An 18878-nucleotide genomic window follows, 5' to 3' on the forward strand; every position below is an offset into this window, starting at 1 on the left:
CAAACGTCTTTATTTATTTTTCTAATACATAAAAAAAAATGGTTTAGAATTTAATTTGTCGCAGGAAAAAAGTTAATATTTCGGGCTCATTAAGTCGCATCGATGTCACCCTTAGCAGTGGGGGGATCACGTGGCTAAGTGGGCAAGACGCTGGCTTGTCAGTGATGCAGGATGGAGGGCCTGACAAGGACAGCTGTCTAGTCGTTCGGATGGGACGAAAAACCGAGGTCCCTTGTACACTTTGGCGTGCACGTAAAAGATTCCTTGGCAGTTGGAATTCGATATAAGAGTAGGCCGTAGTGCCGCTGCCCGGTTAAAATTTCCCTCATAGCACACTTTATGGCGTATGCCCGTCTTCATTAGCCCAGTTTAGGAGCAGAACAGTAGGACGTTAAACCACATTTCATTTCATTTCATTTCATTTCCTTACCTTATCAGTGATTGTAGAGGCCTAGCGAAAATTCACTGCTGATCAGTGTATGAAATTGACTCAAATGGGTCACAACGCATATAATAATGTATTGTGAATGTATATAAACTGATTTACATTCAATCGTTTCTGTTTTTACTGTAATCTCCAATCAGTTATGTTCGGTGACATACGCCAAAAGTCTCAATCGAATGACGATCTCTAGTGTCTTGATTATTCCAGTCTACACCGATAGTATTTATTGCGCATGCTCTCCAGATAAGTATGAGGTCAACGTTTGACATGACTCGTGGAATATGTCTAGGCTCGTTCTTCGAGTCCCTTGTTGCAAATGGCGCTGAAACGCATTATGTTACACGATTCGTGTACCAATGGTAAAATGGTTTTTTTATCTTAAATATTGGATATCAGAAGCCATTTTTTTCCCGGTAGGATCAGAACATTAATGTTGATTTCAATTGACAAATAAATCGTGTTTTCAATTCGAAGACTTTGGATGATATTGAGTTAGAGATTTAGCTACTTTAAAGGACATAAAATATAACAGCTAGCTTTATAGATGACATTCAATGCTTGATAACGGTGAGCAAAAAGTTGCAGTTAAAGGAGCATTAGGTAAGGTTTAGATAAAGAGCTCACAGTTCGTGTTATAATAGTTAAAAATAGATAATGGAAACAAAATAGCCTGTGATATTTAGTGAATTTGAATACATTTTGTGATGGATAAATAAACTTACAATGGATAATCGAGACTTTGTTTATTATCGTACCAACGTTAGTAATGGCGATCGAGGCTAGTCTAGAATTGAATCTCTAAAATATCTCGGTTCAGAGTGCAGCAATTTGACTGAGATTTTCAGCATATTCTGTTTTCATTATCTATTTTCTTAAGTATTATAGCCAGAAATGTCAGCTCTTTCTTAATCTTACCTAATTCTCCTTTACCTGTCTGTTACACAATTTACATTAGTTTTATACGCCAATATTACACCATACTAAACTTAGGCTGCCTGTCTACTGTTAGCTCCGCTTGAAAACAGACACTAAACTAGTTGGCCGACATTTTAATTCCTAAATCCACGATTTTAGTCGAAAACACAAAGTGAACTTCGAGGATTTAGTTAAGGATTTATTCTGCCTCTATATAATACAATTGAAAAAGTTTATTTAGGCTTTGTGTGTGAAACGGTGTAGAACTGCATTACAAAACAGTATACTACTAATGTTTGGATATGGCGGCCATTTTGGGCAGAGATCTATTCTCGAAGTATGACGTAGATGGATCTCTGCGTGCAGAATGATATTACACGAGTTCTTGAAAAAAAATATGGATGTACATTTTGGAATACATTCCTGTGACGAAAAGTTCATTGAGTGTTGAATAATAAAGACAAATGAAATGAAATGAAATGAAATGGGATTTAACGTCCTACTGTTCTGCTCCTAAACTGGGCTAATGAAGACGGGCATACTCCATACAGTGTGCTATGGGGGAAATTTTGCCCGGGCAGCGGCGCTACGGCCTACTCTTATATCGAATTCCAACTGCCAAGGAATCTTTTACGTGCACGCATATATGTACACGGGACTTCGGTTTTTCGTCCCATCCGAACGACTAGACAGCTGTCCTTGTCAGGCCCTCCGTCCTGCATCACTGACAAGGCGAAACCACGCAGAAAAATATGAATGAACTTTCTCGGCCAAAGCCGAGATCGAACACCCGACTCCAGGCTAGCGAGCCAGCGTCTTACCCACTTAGCCACGTGATCCTCAACAATAAAGACGTAGTATGGTTTGTTATTATACTATCATTGGTACCTTAATGTGTTAGCATTTTACAATTAACTGTCACCTACAAGGCATCACTTATAATTATTGGCGGGAAATTGAAGCACCCCAATCCAATCAGACGTGATTGGCTTACAGCCGTAAATCCCCGATCGTCTGGGTTAACTAGCGATATATTTCCTATATAGTTCAATGGTGTGAACAACTGTGCGATATATTTCCTATATAGTTCAATGGTGTGTACAACTGTGCGATATATTTCCTATATAGTTCAGTGTTCTATACAACTGTGATATATTTCGGGGGTCACGGTGGCTAATTGGGTAAGGCTGGAGGTCGGGTGTTCGATCCCTACATTGGCCGAGAAAGTTCATCCAGATTTTCCGGCGTGGTTTCCCCTTGTCAGTGATGCAGGACGGAGGCCTGACAAGGACAACTGTCTAGTCGTTCGGATGGGACAAAAACCGAGGTCCCGCGTACATATTGGCGTGCACGTAAAAGATCCCTTGGCAGTTGGAATTCGATATAAGAGTAGGCCGTAGCGCCGCTGCCCGGGCAAAATTTCCCTCATAGCACACTGTATGGCGTATGCCCGTCTTCATTAGCCCAGTTTAGGAGCAGAACAGTAGGACGTTAAACCCCATTTCATTTCATTTCGTTTTATTAAAATGAGTCTGTTATATCTCGCTTTTCCTATACTATCTAACGGTATTCTAGAGTTAGATTTTAATTAAATAAGACTGACAGTTTTATCGAGACTTTTCCCAACTTTGTTTTTATCGACTATTACCAGAATATTCGTGAGTGACAAGTTTATAATAAAACGATCGATCGATCCGACATGTTTGTAGACGAGGGAAAGTTGATATGATAATTAAACACGCGTTCATTCTAACTTCAAAATAAACTAAAAAATACAAAATACCCGAGAGATTAGAGAAAGAGGGAATTAGAGAGAGGGAGGGGGGGGGCTAACTAAATTAACAACGCGTCTGTTGATACACACTTCAACCAGAACGCGGGTTATATAACAACTCTTCCAGATCCTAGTGTAGTAAAGACAAGTAAAATGAAATTTTGAACTATAATAAACGAAGCGAAATAGGATCTGTGTTTTAATCAGCTTGTGGTTGTATTGGAGATTATCAGAATCCATATTAGCTGTAATAATGCGTATATTTATAATTAAACACTCTGTTAACATTTCATCCCATTGTTTATATGATATACCGGTTTATTTTATAACATAATTAATTTGTTTCAAATTAGTTTATATTATCCATTGTTTTGTCAGTGTAACGATACACGGCTTACATATTGTTTAATTTACTTGCTTAATATCCATTATCTAAAGGGCTAAGTTGGGTGTCGCTGATTTTTAAATGTGGAATTGAGTTTACTTTATGTAAGAACTAAATCTGCCTATTGCAGATCTTTCTTTCGACCTGACATGTTATATAAACTATTAATTAGACATTTATTAACATGATGTACAAGACTATAATCAACTCTCGATGCCATCGGATGGGTACGATTTTAAACAGATTTGAATCCAACCTGCGATTCATCGGCTGTTCATGATTAACCGTAACCTTGGTAACAATGACAATCGAGGCGACAATGTTTTTGAAATTCCGTTTTCTCGGCTCAGAGTGAAGTGAGAGAGAGAGAGAGAGAGAGAGAGAGAGAGAGAGAGAGAGAGAGAGAGAGAGAGATGGGGTTTAACGCCCACTCGACACAAACTAGTTCATTTCGGGATTAACACATGGTTCAATTTTATTTCAATAATTCGCTTGCGCGTAGGGGTCTTTAGCAGTGGGAGGAAACCGGAGGACCTAGAGAAAACCCACGAGTGTTGAACAGACGACCCTACTCCTTGTCACATACAACCGTCGAATCGAAACCACGCCAGATGACTCAATGACAGACTTTATTATACAACGCGCACACGCTAACCATTCGGCCATCTAGCCCCGCTCCAGATTGGAGAACCTTTGTCTTACTCATTGAGGGAATAACGGTGGCTAAGTTGGTAAAACGCTGGCTCGCGAGCCTGGAGGTCGGGTGTTCGATCCCTGCATTGGCCGAGAAAGTTCATCCAGATTTTCCGGCGTGGTTCCTCCTTGTCAGTGATGCAGGACGGAGGGCCTGACAAGGACAGCTGTCTAGTCGTTCGGATGGGACGAAAAACCGAGGTCTCGTGTACAAATTGGCGTGCACGTAAAAGATCCCTTGGCAGATGGAATTCGATATAAGAGTAGGCCGTAGTGCCGTTGTCCGGGCAAAATTTCCCTCATAGCACACTGTATGGCGGATGCCCATCTTCATTAGCCCAGTTCGGTGCAGAACAGTAGGACGTTAAACCTCATTTCATTTCTGTCTTACTCATTAATTCACGGGGGCTCCAGGTCATTTTGAACCTGTATATACAATTATTTTCTTGGTAAGAGTTACAATGACTCTTTAATGTTTAATATATGAGCTTTGGTCTGGAAGTGTTGCCAACAATAGCCTTACATTCTCAATTCTGTTAAAACGTTTCAATTATTTTTAAGAGGCGTGACACACAATACCAGACAAATCATGCCATGAAAATCATTTATTTGACTAGAACTTGAATAGTTATTTATCTGGAATATAGAACAGACAATTCATTTCTACATGTTGCCCGGGTCATCGTCGCTAACCAGGGATTTAAACATTTTATAATACAGAAATGAAATGAAGACACGAATATGCCATACAGTGTGCTATGAAGGGATTTTTGCCTGGAAAGCGGCACTATGGCCTACTATTATATCGAATTCCAACTGTCAAGAGATCTTTTACTTGCACGCCAATGTCTACACATAACCTCGGTTTTTCGCCCCATCCGAACGACTAGACAGCTGTCCTTGTCAGGCCCTCCGCCCTGCATCACTGACAAAGGGGAACCACGCCGGAAAATCTGGGTGAACATTTTATAATATGAGTAGGTTGATGCATCCTTGACATATTGCAAAAAACCTTAACAGAGAGAGAAATGGGGTTTAACATCCACTCGACACAAACTAGGTCATTTCGGGACTAACATATGGTTTAATTTTATTTCAATAACTGTGAGAGAGAGAGAGACATGGGTTTAACGTCTACTCGACACAAAGTAGGTCATTTGGGGACGAACATAGGGTTCAGTTTTCTTTCAATAATTCGCTTCCGCGTATTGGTTTTTAGTAGTGGAAGGAAGCCGAAGAACCCAAGGACCCGGTGAAAACCCACGAGGTTTGACAGGCGATCCTCCTCCTTGTCATGTACCCGGTGAAAACCCACGAGGTTGCACAGGCGACCCTCCTTCTTGTCACGTACAATCCGGGAATCGAAAGAACACCCTTAAGATTACCGATGTTTTGATATCGGGTTATTCACCCTTAGGCGCGCGTGTCTATTTCGTTGACTGGCAACGCTGTTTATTTTTCCAGGATTTATAGTATTAATGTTGATTTGTATTTCAGACAGAGAAAGAGTTGGATAAAAATGAAGAGACAGAATCCAGTTCTGGTGAGTTTATATACATACCACATCATGTATCGTTATTTTCAGTAGCGGACTGGGTCTGAAAATATTGGTTGCCTGGAGACAAAGAGGCCCCACCCACCAATATAATTCTATCATTTAATTTTTAAAATGAATAAATTTTTAAAAAATATATAAGTGCAAACAAAAAGATGTAATTAGAATTTTCCCGATTTTGTTTTCTTTACATTTTTGGATAATTTATATTTTAAATATATTGTCTAATGTCAAAGGATCCCACTTCCTCAGGGGCCCACTTGTCATTAGGCAAGCTCACTCGGCAAACCTCGGCAGATTCCGTTACTCAACATCTAGCCTCGGCTGTATGACGGTAAGTGATATGTACCTACGCCTATACAATTGCGATGCAGCACCAATTTACTTATTAAGAAAACTTGCCGCTTTCAAAAGGAAGTTATCAAAATTGCGTCGTTCCAAGCGTGTGTAGAATTTTTAGTGCAAAGTTGTTCTTGTTTGAAGGAAATCGGATAAACTTAAAAGAAAAACAGCTTTAGAATTCTATAGATTTGTATGATAAAACATTCTTCAAAGGCGTCGTCATGGGCATCGCCGTTGGTAATCCAGGAACTTAAATGTAGTTCCAATGGCGGACTTCGTCATACAGCCGAGGCTAGATGTAAGCTACTAGAATCTGCTAAGGTTTGCCGAGTGTAGGGAAGCTGACAACCTGGCCAGTACGATACTGGTTATTTTATATGAGGTGTTATTTTCACGACTTTCCACAACATTAAGAAAAAAGAAAATAAGGTGGGGCAAAATGTATCTTGGTCAAAATCGGGTGAAATGAGGGGCCTAGTCAGGTCTACATTGATTGACATCCTTATACCCTTGAATGACCCAATCTGATCAAAATACAGATCTATATTTCGTTTCGGTTTTTTTTTAAACTTTCGATGGCCTACACTACATGAAGATCTGACAAGTTGTACTGGTAGTTCGCGTCACGGGTCGTACGAGCGGCTTTTGACCTTATGAAGTTAGGCATTGATTAATCAATCAGCGTTGACGTTTCTAGTGGTTTACCCACAGTTCCGTGCATGGCAAGCCAAGAAGTCGCCTTAACAGACCGTTTCATTGGTTTATCTCTCACTTCAGCCAAAACGCTGATAATATAACAAACCTTCCAGATCCTAGTGTAGTAAGGACAAGTAATACGGAATTTTGAACTATAAAAAACGAAACGAAATAGGATCTGTGTTTTAATCAGAATGTGAACGACCCACAAGTCTTTCAATAATAGTGAGCGATACGGTCTACTAATCGAGTTATCATGGGAAAAGTTACGTCAATCCTGTAAAACACTTCAACCGTGAAGGAATGTTGTCATTGTTAGCAAGGTATTCAGTTCGATGAATCACTAGAATAATGAATTTTTAAAACATGAAATTATACTAATTAGCATATATTACCCAATTTGACTATTTTCCGCCAAAGATATTTTGGAACATTTTTGGGTGGTTGTTTAGGGGACTATACTGAAATGTGTCCCAGTGAAATTAATTTTGTTGCAATTTGTTTTGGGTCTAACCTAACCCCAGATTGACTGGACTAAAACGGCAGTCTGTATCCAAGTGACGTGAAGGGACGAAAATCTGACGTCACATGTGAAAATTACTAGCATTCCGCACACAGAGATCCATCTACGTCATACTTCGAGAATAGATCTCTGCCCTAAATGGCCGCCATATCCAAAAATTATTATACTGTTTTGTTATGCTGTCCCACCCCTTTTCGCATCTACCATACACACAAAGAACAAAAAAACCTTTTCAATTTTATTGAATGAATACTTCTCAAAATTCTCGAAGTTTCCATAGTGTTTTCAATTAAAATCGTCGTCGGTTTAGGACTTAAAATGTCGGTCAACTAGATTAAGTCCACCATTGTATTGTAAACATAAGATTTAACTTATTCTTTGAATGGCATTTAGTAATTGGAACTTAATCAAAAACACACTTTTATGGATAAAAAAAATGGATTTTTTGTGTATATGCTTGATAACGACTTGTGAAACCTTGTTGAAACGTCGCAGTGAAATAAACAATAGTAATTGTTATCCATAAAAGTGTGTTTTTGATAAGATTTAACTATTTTATATGTTTGGAGAGAACTTATATAGGCCTTTGACTGTTGTTCAATCCAATTCAGTTTATTGAATAAAATATTGTTTAAACTAGATTAGTGCCTGTTCTCAAGCGGAGCTAACTGTAGACAGACAGCCTAAGTTTAGTATGAATTACTAGTGCACATGAAATATCCCTTGGCAGCAGTAAAGGATTTTCCTTTGTCGTCAAATTTGTTTTAAAAAAAAACAAAAACAAACCCCTTCCATCTTCCTCTAGTCTTGAGGGAGAAGGGCTTGACAGGCTACCAAATAGTAAGATCTTATATCCTTTAGCGGAGAAACGTGAAATTTAAACACCATGTTGTCGTCATATTTGTTTAAAAAAAGTCTTGAGGGAGGAGGGCTTAAGCCAGAGAGAGAGAGAGAGATTGGGTTTAACGTCCACTCGACACAAGCTATGTCATTTCGGGACTAACACATGGTTTAATTTTGTTTCAATAATTCGCTTGCGCGTAGGGGTCTTTAGCAGTAGCAGGAAACCGGAAGACCCGGAGAAAACTCACGAGGTTGGACAGTCACGTACAACCGGGGATTCGAAACCACTCCAGTTGACTTAATGACAGACCGTATGAAACAGATCGCGCGTGCTAACCATTCGGCTATCCAACACCCCGGATGGCTTAGGAGGAGCCTCAAAACTAAAATAACCTGAGGCCTCTCTCCATTTAGATATGGCAGATGGGATTCGAACGAGAGTAGACGGCAACACCCCTGTCCGTGAGCAAGTGTTGAATGGCTGAAGTGGTGTGTTGAAGAGATATTTAATTTTATTCCCGCCCTTTCACAATGAGATGAACAAACGAGAGAACCAATTATTATGCAAGAAGTAATCATATGTTTTACAACGAAATTTATTTCAGAAACCGAATATGACCCAAGATCAAGTGACGTCACTGGGACTGTTCCCGAATCCATGTTTTCTAATATCAACAACGTCATTCCAGCATTTCCCTACGACAGGAATCCAGAAAATGTAAGTATTCCCACAGACTGGATAAACTACTCTAAATAACGTCCCACTATTCAGTGCACAGCTGGCCTTAAGTTGAACTAAACAGACCATTTCATTGGCTAATCTCTTGTATGAAGGTAAACGCGGGTTGCTGTATTGGTTGTTAGAATTATAGATGTAATAACTTTTAATGTTTGTTCCTGCAACCGAGGATTCGAAACCACGCCAGTTGACTCAATGACAAACCTTATGATACAACGCGCACGTGCTAACCATTCGCCATCCAAACCCCCCGTAATAATATAGTATTGATCTAGGTCTGAAACTGGAATATTGACCAACTTACACATCTGGACCATTTCAATTCACTAAACGTTTACGATTTTGTCAGATTTAATCGGATTTCGTGAAATCAAGCCTACGCGATTAGGGAATAGGATACGCACGAAGCTGAGATAGTCGACAAAAGGAAATGGCAGCTATTACACGATTTATTTCGTCTTAATTATAAAATATAGTCCGCTTGATGGAAGCCAACATGGCTACTAAAACAAACAGTGAAGATTTTTATGAGATAAATCTAATAAAATGTAGTATTGATCCATGAAGCCAATTAACTAATCAATTATTCACGGCAAGTGATACTCAATGTAAAATATATCTTGTTGAGTTAAAGGGAGACCATAAAAAATGTGTTAAAGGGAGACCATAAAAATATCTTGTTGAGTTAAAGAGAGACCATAACAAGTTAAAGGAGGGGGGTCATTCAAGTAGCTAAGTCTCTTAACTCAATATCATCCAAAGTCTTCGACATTGAAAACACGAATTATTTGTCAATTTAAATCAACATTGATGTTTTGATCTTACCGTGAAAAGATGGGCTTCTGATATCAAATATCTAAGACAATAAATACTATCGGTGTAGACTGGAATGTCCAGACGCTAGAGATTGCCATACGATTGAGACTTCTGCCGTATTTCGCCGAACATAACGGATTAGATATTAGAGTAAAAACAGAAACGATTGAATGTAAATCAGTTTAAATACATTCATATTACATTATTATATGCATTGCGACTCATTTGTGTCCATTTATAAGCCCCAAATATTAGCGATTTAGCTCCTTTAAATATATTTTACTTTGTAAAAGGGAGAATCGCTGAATTTTGAGACAAAATGTTTACCAGTTATTGGACAAGGATCTCTAAGATCAAATTTACAACAAGTTATTGGACCACGTTCTCTGGGATAAAATTCATAAAAGTTATTTTGATAAATTGCGAGACAGAAAATCTAGGTTTAACGTCCACGCAAAGCAAACTTTGCCATTTCGGCATGTAATAAAGTATAAAGGAGATTTATTTCAATAATTTGTTTGTGCGCAAAATCATGGCCTACTTTCCTGTATCAACTGGGCTAATGAAGACAGGCATTCGCCATTCAGTGTGCTATGAGGGACATATTGTCCGGACTACGGGAGAGCGAGCGAGAGAGGGTGGGGGGGTAACGTTCACTCGACACAAACTAGGTCATTTCGGGACTAACATTTGATTCAATTATATTTCAATAATTTGCTTGCGCGTAGGGGTATTTAGCAGTGGGAGGAAACCGGAGGACCCGGAGAAAACCCACGATGCTGCACAGGCGACCCAACTCCTTGCCATGTACATCCGGGGAATCGAAACCACGCCATTTGAAATAATATTGAATCATATGTTAGTCTCTCTCTCTCTCTCTCCCTCTCTTTGTTGTGATCGGTTGTTATTACAGGAGACAGTATTCTGAACCTGATAATATTGGTCGCCATAAACCTTCTTTATGAGTCTAATAAAACCATAATATAGTGTAGTATCTGTCCATCCATGCACCATGGATTCTTTTTGTCAAGGATATTTAATTCCAGATAAAATTCTGATAAATAAAATACTCATAACAAAACACAACACAGGGTATATATGGATATAACTACTTCTCTGTTATTTAATAACGACGTTTCGTAACACATACAGGTCACGTTATCAAGTTAATGATAAATATCCACTTTTATTTTATGATCAGTAGTGGAATACCGCGTTTTATCAGTGAAATAAAAGTGTTATTCCACTGGCTAGAAGCGGACAAAGTAGTCCATGTTGTTTTTACCTAAAATGATTGTAAAATCATAAAATAAATAGAACATTTGTCGTTTTGTCGTGAATAACATATTTTATTTCATCTCTAAGCAAGAAAACGTTTATATTTTCACTCATGCTACGCATTCGTGAAAATTTAAGTTTTCTTGCTTCTCGATGAAATAAAATATGTTATTCACTCTAAAACGACAAATATCCTCTATATCATTAAATTGAAAACGTGACCTGTATGTGTTACGAAAAGAAGTCGTTATATCCATATATACCTTGTGTTGTGTCTTCATTAGCCCAGTCGGAGCAAAACAGTAGGACTTTAAACCCCATTTCATTTCATTTCATTTCATTAGCCCTGGAGCCACGGTAGCTAGGTGGTTAAGACGCTGGCTCGCTAGCCTGGAGGTCGGGTGTTCGATCCCTGCATTGGCCGAGAAAGTTCACTGGGATTTTCCGACGTGGTTTCCCCTTGTCAGTGGTGCAGAACGGAGGGCCTGACAAGGACAGCTGTCTAGTCCTTCGGATGAGACGAAAAACCGAGGTCCCGTGTATACATTGGAATGCACGTAAAAGATCCCTTGGCAGTTGGAATTCGATATAATTATAAGAGTAGGCGATAGTGCCGCTGCCCGGGCAAAATTTCTCTCATAGCACACTGTATGGCGTAAGCCCGTCTCCATTAGCCCAGTATAGGAGCAGAACAGTAGGACGTTAAACCCCATTTCATTTCATTAGCCCAGTCGAAGCAGAACAGCAGGACGTCAAACCCCATTTCATTTCATTACCTATATCGTTTCTTTTCATTTAACGTCCATTTGTGGCGAAAAGCCGAGGCCCCGTGTACACATTGGCGTGCACGTAAAAGATCCCTAAGCAGTTGGAATTCGATATAAGAGTAGGCCGTAGCTAAATTTCCCTCATAGTACACTATATGGCGTATGCCCGTCTCCATTAGCCCAGGTTAGGAGCAGAACAGTAGGACGTTAAACCCCATTTCATTTCATTTCATTCCATGCCCACTTCTGATCTTACATGGGAGTCACAGTGACTCAACGTTTAAGGCTTTGGTCAATTTACGACATTTGGGGAGGGCTGGGGGGGGGGGAGAGGACTCGTTTCGATGCAGGTGTTAGGCGAGGAATTTCAGTGGTGCAGGACCGAGGGCATCTGGGTGTTCGGATGAGACGAAAAGTGTAATAATATTGCTAGAATTTTTGCTCTTGAAATAAGATGCCTTTATATTTCATTAATTAATATTTTTGGCAAGTTAGTAATTTCAAACATATTCACATATATAGTGTGCACTAAATCAACTTAGTCTGTAATTGACAGTTGACATATAAAAAAGAGTTCTTTATCGAAAACATATGTCAATTATTTACCACCAGAATTAAACGTGAGAGGAATTATTCTAATTGCATCATTTGATTTAAAGTAACCAATCATTTTGTTAATTACACGCTTTATGGTGCATGATATTCATTTACCTTTAAAAGAAACCGGGGAACCCTGTAAGTCAGACTTGCATTAGATTCCAGAGATCGCGGGTACATCTGAGTTCCTAGACAGCTGAGAGGCTGGATAGGGTGGAGAAGTGGTTTTAGCTATATAGTATTGTAATTTGTGCTATGCTTGTATACCTGTATTCAGTTATATGCTATATAAAATGTAGAAGCGAACTATGCATTATTGTTCCTGGTAAGACAAACGTCTTAAGAAACTGGAAGAAGTAAATACACAACGTGAAGCAGAAGTAAAGACAGCTAGAGACAAATTCTAGACGATCACAAGGCTACAGAAATATGTAGTAAGAAAAGATGCATGGGTCGTATGTAGGATGTGGCGACCGGTTTGACAATGTACGCTCTCCACGTCAGACAAAAGACCTATGGTGCTACAAAAGTCGAGATCCCGCGTACACGTTGTGACGTGCACTTAAAAATGGCTTTGGCATTATGATAAGGAGTTAGGGCAGTGGTTCTCAACTTCTCTTTGCCAACGGCACACCTTGGAACACATGAAAAAATAGCGGCACACCTGGCTAAATATATATGAAAAATATTTAAAATGTTGCAAAATAAAACCATGGTAAGTCATACGGCATACAACCGTAGAGAGATATTAGTCATAGACATATAGAATGACTCCAATTAAATAAAGAAAAACTAGTCTCTCTGTCTACGGTTGTATGCCGTCTGACTTACCATATTTTTATTTTACAAAATTCAAATATTTTTCATATATATTTAGCCAGGTGTGCCGCTATTTTTTTCATGTGTTCAAAGGTGTACCATTAGCAAAACAAGGTTGAGAACCACTGATTTAGATGCCCCCCCCCCTAAACTTGCCACATGAGAATAACCCCACGATAGAAATGGTGAGGCAAAGGCCGGTAGTCAAAAAAAAATGGTGTTTCCTCCATACTTATAATTAAATCACCCCACCCCACCCCAACACATATACCATCAACCCCACCTCAACAAATACACCGTCACCCCCACCCCAACCTCAACAAATATACCATCACCCCTACACTCACACCATCACAACCCCCACCCCCAATACATACACCATCTCCCCTACCCCGACACATACACCATCACCCCTACACTCACACCATCACAACCCCCACCCCAATACATACACCATCTCCCCTACCCCGACACATACACCATCACCCCTACACTCACACCATCACAACCCCAACCCCAATACATACACCATCTCCCCTACCCCGACACATACACCATCACCCCTACACTCACACCATCACAACCCCCACCCCAATACATACACCATCTCCCCTACCCCGACACATACACCATCACCCCCACCCCAACACAACCCCGCCCCCAACACATACACCAGTATACTTGATCTTAGTTTTTTTTTAAAAAAAGGGAACACAAGAGTGACAAAGTTGAGAGTTTTATTAACTCCTTTCTTCTATTCCGTTACAGGGTCAGCCAGGTAAAGAAGACATTCAGAAAATTGCCGAAGCCCAAGAAAAATACAGTGAAGCCAACCCTTTCCTAAATACTCTGCCGTTATTCAACAGACTTCCTAACCCAAATAAAGAAAACAGTAACCATGACGACGTCCAAGAATCACATAACAACATTGTTGAGGGTGTTGGAAGTGGGCCTGTCGGTTCTAATGACAACCTTCCTAATCCCAGTAACCATGACGACCAGTCCGTCACCAAAACTAAATACGATATCAAAGAAATCAAACACGTTCCTATCGAGGAAGAATTGGTGTCGGAGGTTCCACCTTCCGAATTGGCCGAGAAGAAGGAACTACGAGACGAGGCCCGTGATGTTTTGCAACAGACTGCCGAACAGGCCTTAAAAACCGAAAAATACCAAAAATCCCTTCTGCAAGAATCCCTGCTCCAAAAGGCGGGATCTAAGAGAAACCCCGATTCCAAGGAGCATCCTTATAATTACATTTATTACTACTACGATTATGATCAAGATTTGAAACCCGAGGAGTTTGGAAGCCATGAATCTAATGATGACATCGGTGAATCGAGGGAGTTTGGAAGCCATGAATCTAATGACGTCAGTGAATCGAGGGAGTTTGGAAGCCATGAATCTAATGACGTCAGTGAGTCTAGTGAGTTAAATGAATCAAATGAAGACAGCGAATCATCGGAAGAAAATGAAGATCATTCGAGTCCCGAAGAGGAAGACGTCCAGGATGAAGATCATATCTCAGAAGAAACAGACGACAAACATGACAAACACAGCCACGAAATGAACAGTCAGGTAAAATTAGATCGCTGGACTATGGCATCCTGTCTAGCGAAATGTCGAACTTTCATGATGAAAATAACAATAATAATAGTCTTATTTATTTGATGGGGGGTCACGGTGGCTAAGTGGGTTCGCTTATAGCCTGGAGGTCGGGTGTTAGATCCCTGCATTGGCCAAGAAGGTTCATCCAGATTTTCCGGCATGCCCCCCTCCCCTTGTCAGTGATCCAGGACGGGGGGTCTGACAAGGACAGCTATCTAGTCGTTCGGATGAGACGAAAACTCGAGGTCTCATGTACAAATTGACGTGCACGTAAAAGATCCCTTGACCGTTGGAATTCGATATAAGAGTAGACCGTAGTGCCGCTGTCTGGGCAAAATTTCCCTCATAGCACACTGTATTGCGTATGCCCGTTTTCTTTAGCCAAGTTCGGAGCAGAACAGTAGGACGCTAAACCCCATTTCATATTGTTTTGTAGAACAGATGGCGGTTCATATGTATCTCGTGAGCTTTGGATCAGCGGGTATCCTTGAATACCGCAAAATAATGAGTTGACGTGATATGACATAAAAAGTGTCCATGCTAGTATATCCGAGTCCGTTCATTTGTTGAGTCTGAGATTGACTTCACTACATCAACATCCTCGCGTGACAGTATTAAGACTTCACTACATCAACATCCTCGCGTGACAGTATTAAGACTTCACTACATCAACATCCTCGCGTGACAGTATTAAGACTTCACTACTTCACGACTTGGAATTGATGTAGAACTGTTTCCATGAAGCTTGGTTCCGTGAAGATGTAACATAAATTCTTGTAATTTCAGGAAGAAGAGCTCCAACAGTTGGTCAAACAGGTCAAGCAACCACGCCCACAAGCTAAGACCCAGCACATGTAGATGCTATGTTTTCTAGAAAGACCAATTGCCGATATCTGTTGCTTATCAAATTACGAAACATTCGTCATTCCACCTCCTCCAACTTCCTGGTTGGCGTAAAAAGCTCTCCGTTCTCCCATCAGCTTCTGCCTTGAGCATCGCGGGTCAACGATGTGGGCCAATGGAATCTCCAAGCGTCCCATGTGGCATTCATTCGCAGTCACTTGCTGTGCTAATATATGATCGTTCATGTCCCGATTTCAGCAAGTATTCTCAGACTGAAGTTAAGAATTTACTCAACTTTCAATCACTGTTTATGAGAAATATCTTTGATCCACAAACACAAAACTTTGTACATAGTTTCTTATTGATGTATTTGATACATTAAAACAACAAAAGTTTTATAAGGGCTATATTTTAGTTAAAATAAGGCAAACAATTTTGAGTAAATTCTTAACTTAAGTCTGAGAATGCTTTGTGAACACGGGGCCAGATTCCCTTATCCCGCCATATGGTAGCCTATGTTTGCTGATTCCCTTATCCCGCCATATGGTAGCCTATGTTTGCTGATTCCCTTATCCCGCCATGTGGTAGCCTATGTTATCAAATATGGAATATAAGAATTCCATATTTATACATTCATCTGAGATTTCTCATAATGAAGCAGCAGCTTCGCAATGGTTATTAAATGTATAGCTCTGCCTGTAATGGCAGCTTACGGTTCTCGAGAGTAAATGTCCAATTTCGAATGACCAGGAGAGCTTTTTACACCAACAACTTATCATCTCCTTATCCCACTTTCACATGACGTCATCAATTAATAACGACTTGTACTTATGTAGATCTGACACAGGGGCGTGGCTAGGGTATGTATCGGTTCCCATTCCACCCCCACTCCCAAACGTAAAGCACAATACACATCAAATAGCCGGCAAAAAGCAGTGTCTTCGTGAAAAAATATAAATGTGTCCTGCTTTCACGACAGAACTTTATTTTTCAATGCAGTAGAACGAAAGTGCCGCCTCTCTATCCCAAGCACAATTTAGATTTGTATGTTTTGGACCAGGAACGGAGACCCAAGCGCTACCCACTTTGTTGTTGTTCTCGCCCTTACTCTTGCGCCGTTTTGATTCCTTACATGTACGTGACAACCTCTTGGGTTTTCTCGGGGCTCTACCGCAGTTTCGCCCCACTGCTAAAAACCTCTAGGCGCAAGCGAATTATTGAAATAGCATTGAACCTTTAAAGCCTAAGGCTCCTCCGATTTAAATACGATCAATTCCAAAATGGTGGCCACGACGTCATGGTCGGTCCCTGGTCTATTGTACGTTACTACTTGTTAATCATATTGTAAACAGCTTGATACCCAGACTGCATTAGCCACCTTTATTGCATGCAGTCTTTCATTTTCCCTAAAGCCGGCGCTGTTGTTAAGGAGAATGAAAGTGGCAGTCGTAGCGGTTGGGCGTTAAACTTCTAGACAACTACTTTCATTTTCCTAAAGCCGGCGCTGTTGTTAATCATAATGAAAGTAGCAATAGTAGCGGTTGGGCGTTAAACTGCTAGGCAACTACTTTCATTTTCCTAAAGCTGGCGCTGTTGTTAATCAGAATGGAAGTAGCAATAGTAGCGGTTGGGTGTTAACTACCGGTACTAGACAACTACTTTCATTTTCCCTAAAGCCGGCGCTGTTGTTAATTATAATGGAAGTAGCAATAGTAGCGGTTGGGCGTTAAACTATTAGACAACTATATGTACTTTCATTTTCCCTAAAGCCGGCGCTATTGTAATGAGAATGTAGCCGCACTGTTTACTTCTGAATCCATTTTATTATTTCACGTGTCTTTATTGATCCAATCTGAATAAAACACACATCCTGTTTCGTTTCGGTTTTTTTTATAGTTCAAAATGTCGTTTTACTTGTCTTTACTACACTAGGATCTGGAAGAGTTGTTATATTACTGGCGTTTTCGTTGAAGTTAGGATTAGCCAATGAAACAGTCTGTTGCGGCGACTTCTTGACGTGCCATGCACCACTAGAAACGTCAACGCTGATTGATTAATCAATGTCTGACGTCATAGGGTAAAAAGTCGCTAGTACGACGCGACCTCGCACTACAACTGGTCAGATCGTCATGTAGTGTAGGCCATCGAAAGTATAAAAACACGAAACGAAATATAGACCAGGGCCCGGCCTGCTTCTCAAAATCTTAACTAAAGATATAATCCCAATTTTATTAGATACTTCAATTTTGATAGGCTAAGCACTAAAATCAATATAATATTATCCAATCAAATTAGTAAAATTTTGATTTTATGTTAGTTAAAATTTCGTAAAACAGGCCCCTGTATTTTAATCAGATTGGTAATGATATTATAAATGATTTAATATTTGTAAATATAATAAATAATTTATTTCAATATTTAAATAATGGCAGTGGCTATTGTTACGACCAGTCGTAAAAATAGTCCTCAGGCTTTTGTTACGACGATGCTTTCTGAGCCCTCCATCGGCAAAGTTTAGGGTTAGGGTTATCGGGAGGTGAGGGTTCTTTGCAGATCCCCCCACAGAAAGCACGGGTCGTAGGTCTAACGTTTCCCAACCCTTGAGGGAATCGAACCCATTGACGGCATCCATTCGCCTCGCAGTTGCCGGTCCAGCGCTCTACCCTCACAGAAAGCACGGGTCGTAAGTCTACCACTGAGCTATCGCACAACCATACATTGGAGCAAAGGGTAATCATCAGAGTGCCACATGCATTAGTGGTTTGCATAAGTGGCGTGAGCTGGGGTGGGGGGGGGGTCACGGTCCCCTGGATTCGGGCCTGTAGTGAAGTTGAAATCCATTGATTCAGAGGAGTAACAGAAATCGTAACACTAGCCACTGCTTTAAATAATTGCCATTCAGAGTTCTATATATATATATATATATATATATATATATAAACATGTACACGTAGTAATATTTTATAAATGCTTTATCGTTTTGATGTGGCCATATTGTTGACAATGGAGATTTCTGTTGATTATATGCGAAGTTTGTCACCCAAAAAAATGCATTCCACACTCTGTTGACTATTCGTTTTCTTTCCTCCAGTCAGTCTCGGTCACCCAGAACCCCCTAGACTTCAACGTACGGAGGGTCGGGAATCGTTGTCAATATTTGACGAAAAGTGCCATTGCACATGCGTAACCTGGAATTTGTTTTTTTTATGCGGTTGATTATCCAGTATCTTTGGTCGAGTC

At 40.1% G+C, this 18878-nt stretch overlaps 1 protein-coding gene across 1 annotated transcript in view; it reads left to right on the forward strand.

The window, feature by feature from the left end:
* The window catches only part of LOC126820391 (myb-like protein X), a 49423-nt gene extending 31127 nt beyond the window's left edge, over window positions 1-18296 (forward strand). The window contains exons 5-8 of the mRNA XM_050548307.2: window positions 5710-5755; window positions 8777-8889; window positions 13956-14765; window positions 15582-18296. Of these exons, the coding sequence (XP_050404264.1) occupies window positions 5710-5755; window positions 8777-8889; window positions 13956-14765; window positions 15582-15653 (1041 nt within the window). The 3' untranslated portion in view covers window positions 15654-18296. The remainder of the gene's footprint in view (window positions 1-5709; window positions 5756-8776; window positions 8890-13955; window positions 14766-15581) is intronic.
* Window positions 18297-18878: the final 582 nt, after the last annotated feature.

Source organism: Patella vulgata, chromosome 5 (assembly GCF_932274485.2).
Source record: "Patella vulgata chromosome 5, xgPatVulg1.2, whole genome shotgun sequence".
NCBI classification, from domain to species: domain Eukaryota; kingdom Metazoa; phylum Mollusca; class Gastropoda; family Patellidae; genus Patella; species Patella vulgata.